This window comes from Gastrolobium bilobum, unplaced genomic scaffold, assembly GCF_033153095.1.
Source record: "Gastrolobium bilobum isolate Gb01-03AN ecotype WA unplaced genomic scaffold, APGP_CSIRO_Gbil_v1 utg500, whole genome shotgun sequence".
NCBI classification, from domain to species: Eukaryota; Viridiplantae; Streptophyta; class Magnoliopsida; order Fabales; family Fabaceae; genus Gastrolobium; species Gastrolobium bilobum.
In genome coordinates, this window is record NW_026896335.1 from 42,137 (window position 1) to 47,063 (window position 4,927).

General features: G+C 34.5%; 1 protein-coding gene across 2 annotated transcripts; it reads left to right on the top strand.

Moving 5' to 3' along the window:
• Positions 1-589: 589 nt before the first annotated feature.
• LOC133299090 (UDP-rhamnose/UDP-galactose transporter 2-like) lies at positions 590-4,668 on the top strand. 2 transcript variants are annotated; one of them, XM_061498514.1, is made up of 5 exons: positions 590-1,095; positions 1,666-1,850; positions 3,204-3,404; positions 3,739-3,900; positions 4,021-4,665. In XM_061498514.1, exons 1-5 carry the CDS (start codon positions 966-968, stop codon positions 4,378-4,380), a joined length of 1,038 nt encoding a protein of 345 aa, XP_061354498.1. In that variant the 5' UTR covers positions 590-965; the 3' UTR covers positions 4,381-4,665. The 2 variants fall into 2 exon arrangements, with proteins under 2 accessions (XP_061354498.1, XP_061354499.1); XM_061498515.1 differs by lacking the exon at positions 3,204-3,404 and having other exon boundaries at positions 4,021-4,668.
• Positions 4,669-4,927: the final 259 nt, after the last annotated feature.

Genomic DNA, 4,927 nt, shown 5'->3' on the forward strand with positions numbered 1-4,927 from the left:
ATACTAATGAATTTTTTTATCTAAAAATAATACATTAAAATTTTTTGAAATCTCAATTCAACACATCGCTAATAATATTAAAAAGGATAGATAAAGATAGATAAATTAAGAGTAGGTCGATAAAAATTTAAAAAGCTATTTTACAATCACAATGGTTAATATTCTACAATTTCATTCTTTGGTAGAAGCATTTTACAATAACTCTAAAATGTAAAAATCGCATCCTAAAATCAGTGTGGTTTTTTTTGGAAAGGATATAATTACCAAAAAAAAAAAAAAATTATAACCTTTACAACCAACTTAATCACCATTGATTTCTGTTAATCTAACGATTATCATTTATTAAAAATTATTGGGTTGCATTTATTAATTAATTATTAATTCCAATAAATAATAACCGTTAGATTGACAGAAATCAACGGTGATTAGATTGGTTGTAAAGGTGGTAAACTTTTTTGGTTGTAAGCATATCCTATTTTTTTTTTAATAAAAAACTGCATTACACAGTAACCCTACAATTTTTTACAGTTATTTTTCTTAAATAATCAGATACCAAACATTGGTTTAGCAACAACAGAGGGAGACAGTCATGTGAAGGAGGAGCCAAGAGGTGGGGGAAACAACGAGGAAGTGTTGTGGGAGGAGAGAGACAGAGTGGAAGCGAGAAACGTTCCTCCCCGGCTTTCCTTTTTTTCTTCTGAAATAATTTAGTTCATCTCAGTCATACACAATCAAAACCAGCTTAATTCTTCAAATTGGAAAAGCGAACTTGAGTACTACTACTTTTCCTTTGTGAATCTGATTCTGCGGCTACGGGCTATCATATTTGTGTAGTGTTACTTTTTTCCTCAGATCTAGTGTCTGGATGGCAGTTACCCCTTCAATAATCAACAGTCTTCTCTTTCTCCTATATACATAGAAATCAAATTAATCAGAATTGCTTTTGGAGGCCTCTAAAATAGAAGATGACGAACGAAAAGAAATCGTCAGCGATATCTGATGTGGGAGCATGGGCCATGAACGTTGTTAGCTCCGTCGGAATTATCATGGCCAACAAACAGCTCATGTCCAACAATGGCTATGATTTCAGCTTCGGTCTGCCTCTCTCTTCTCAACTATTAACTTTTCATGTTTGGATCTGAGACTGAAGAGTAATAGATCTCTAACTTCTCCGACATTATTGCTATTCTCTTGGATCTTTCTATTTCCACTTTCTGTGATGCGGCCATTTTTGTGGTTCTGTACCTCCCCTGTTCTTCAGTCACCATCCAAATATCCATACTATTGTCTGAATACTTTCACTTAAAAATACATTTAGTTCAAACTTTATAATAACCGTTGTTATTTTGTTTGAGCTACAAATTATTGACGTTGGTTATTAAAAGTAGGGAAATACTACTCTCATTCTACATGAGGTAGTTATCTCATTTTCTCTCACATCGAAAATCGCACCCCTTCTTTTTTCTTTTTCTTTTTTACTTTTTAATGGTGGACCCCATTTAAACTCTCTCTATAGCATGAGATAATACTCTCATGTAACATAAGATTAATATTCCCCTTAAAAGTATTATGTGTAAACTTTTGATATTATTACATGCGAAGGCTTCAGTTTATTACTTCTTGACATCTTCTCCTCTCTCATCCTTTCTTTTCTTTATTTTCCAGCCAGTACGTTAACTGGGTTCCACTTTGCTGTAACTGCTCTCGTTGGTCTAGTGTCAAATGCTACCGGTTACTCGGCGTCAAAGCATGTTCCTATGTGGGAGCTTCTTTGGTTCTCAGTGGTTGCTAATATGTCTATCACGGGGATGAATTTCAGCCTCATGCTCAACTCCGTTGGATTCTACCAAGTATGGTTTTCATGGCTTGGAAAGTTGGATTTTTTTTATCTTTCTTTCTTGTTAAGAATTTCATCCGGTAGTTCTTTTTAAAATTGTCATCTTCCTTCCTTATTAAACATAAGTTATGGATGTATACAATTTAGGCCATCATCCATCATAGATATCTCATATCTTTCTGTCAAGCACAAACCAGGGTGATCATTTGAAGCCTTTCATCATACATGCTGTAATAATGCGCACCTAACCACCAAATGGTGGTAGCTCAGTTGGTAGCAAGGGAGCTAGGGAGCTGAGTAAATGAAAAGGAAAGGGCCTCAGTTCTATTCTCACATGCCACATTTGGAAGGGGTTTAAATATCTTCATCCTTGACCCGTCTCGCACTCTGGATTAGTTCCGTAACCGGCTCAAAGAGTCGAAGTTTGTAGGGATACCAGGGAGAATCAACTCGCCTTAAAGAAATAATTAGGGTTAGGTTAACTCAAAAATAAAAAAAAATGCGCACCTAACCTATGCTTCAGTTAGATGCACGTGAGAGTGAATTGTATATGTATAATTTATTGTATTGTGAAATTAAGGAGCTTTTATTAAGAATAGTGTAACACTAAATATTATTAAAAAATGTGTGTTTACTAAAACATTCTTAAAAGCCCAGCTAAATAATCTGATGCAGTGATTTCCATGTTGAAGCATTTAATTGCTCTTTTAGATGTAGACTTGTTGTGTTTGGGATGGAACAGGCTCAGGTCCAGTATCTGCAGGGAAGAGATGGGCAGTAAGCTCTCTGGTCCTACTTGAATGCTTAAGTCAATATGGAGAGTAAGGATAATCCTCGGAAGAGGAGTGAGAGAATTAGCGTGCCTTTGTAATGAGAGGGAGTGTGATATTTATAGGCTTAGAGTGGGTGACCAGGAAGGGCAACGCTCTTGGCCTGTGACTCAGAGTATCTGGTTATCAGGCTTTATTCATAAAGACCTTCCTACTGGGCTGTCAACCTGTATACCACGTGACCTAAGATATAAAGTTTTTAATAAGGCGTTTTATCATTGTGTGGTGTCAGGTTGCTTAGATGGGCTTTAGCAAGGATTACAACCTTTGTGATCTTTGTTGTGATCTTTGATTCTGCTCAACTTTTCATTATAGAGAAACATGTTGGAGTTGCTATTATTATATCTCAATTCTTACATATCGGGAGTAGCTGCCTTTGTCAATTGTCACATTGTTTTCAGATTCAACTGTCTATTCCCATGACTCACTTCCAATGTATTCTAACTTATAAATGATAGCCAACCTACTCATGTCTTCATTTTGAATTTCCACTTCTACTTTTCAGTTGTTAATTTTCTCATTGTGTATGTTCTCAGATATCAAAGCTAAGCATGATTCCTGTGGTTTGTGTGATGGAATGGATCCTTCACAACAAGCATTACTCAAGGGAAGTGAAAATGTCAGTGGTGGTTGTGGTTATTGGTGTTGGTGTTTGCACTGTAACTGATGTAAAAGCTAACCTCAAAGGTTTCATGTGTGCCTGTTTAGCAGTTTTGTCAACATCTTTACAGCAAATTGTAAGTGTTACGTAATGTTTCTTCTCCAGTATGCTGGTAATATGAAAATTATTGCAATTTCTGTTGTGATTTTCTTTTCACATGTCATTTATATATTATAAATTGGTATAATTTTATGTGAGTGCTGGATGGAACTTCATTTGATTTAGAATAACTACTGAAATCATTTTTTTCCATTTAAGGTCCAATAATAACTTGTTTTTCGCCTGTGAATAGCCAAGTTTAAGATCATATAAGCTTCATTGTTAAATGATGATAGTGGAAAAACGAATTTTCTACTATTAAAGTCACTCGTGTTATATACTGATTCTTTTTGCCACCATTGTTTTTGCAGTCAATAGGTTCTCTACAAAAGAAATATTCAATTGGATCTTTTGAATTGCTGAGCAAGACTGCTCCCATTCAGGCCCTTTTTCTTCTTATTCTTGGTCCATTTGTTGATTACTACCTCAGTGGCAAATTGATAACCAACTATAAGATGTCTTCTGGTGCCATTGTAAGTGGTCCTCCTTTTCCCTTATTAACTTTAGCCTGTTGTATTCCCTATGTATTTATCCTTAATAATGTAGTGTTGGATTATTCATTTCTTTTATTTTATTTTTTTAAATATCTGCAGTTATGCATTCTTCTTTCATGTTTGCTAGCTGTATTTTGCAATGTGAGCCAGTACCTTTGCATCGGGCGCTTTTCAACCGTTTCCTTCCAGGTTTTAGGCCACATGAAAACAGTATGTGTTCTGACATTGGGATGGCTGCTATTTGATTCAGAGCTAACTTTCAAGAATATAATGGGAATGATTATCACAGTTGTTGGCATGATAATTTACAGTTGGGCTATGGAAGCTGAAAAGCAGTCCAATGCAAAGACATTTTCTCAAGTGAAAAACAGCCTGACGGAAGAAGAAATTAGACTATTGAAGGATGGAGTAGAAAAGAGTCCTCTCAAGGATGTTGAACTTGGTGAGGCTAAAGGATAGATTGACTTAGATCTTGGTGGTAAAATTTGATGGGAAACGAATGCAGTCAATTAAAATGTTCATTGCTTTAATTTGGTTTGTGCTTTTTATCTAGTTTACATGGTAGTAAAAGTTGGTGTCTATCAGCTTTCACTCTCACAGAATCATTTTAGAAGTTGTGTTCCTGTTCATTAGTTAAAGAGCGATGTCAATCCCCTCAGAATCATTTATTGGTGTACACTAATAAAAAGCGATATCAATCCCCTCTTGTAATTTCTTTTCCCGTTCCTTTTGTTTATTTTAATTTAAATTTGTATTTTTTTTCTTTATTATAGTTTAAGAAATGGTTTATAAAATGTATGTTATGAGCAATATTATTATTTATCCGCATTTGGTGCTAGGATTAAACGCATGATGGTTGATTGAGACCTAGTTGCTATTGAACTTATTGAGTAAAATTTATTTATTAATTAGTAATTTTTAATAAATTATAATCATTGATTGGTGAAAATCAACAATTAAGATTTAAAATGACACAAAATTATATTCTTTAAAAGGACAAATATTT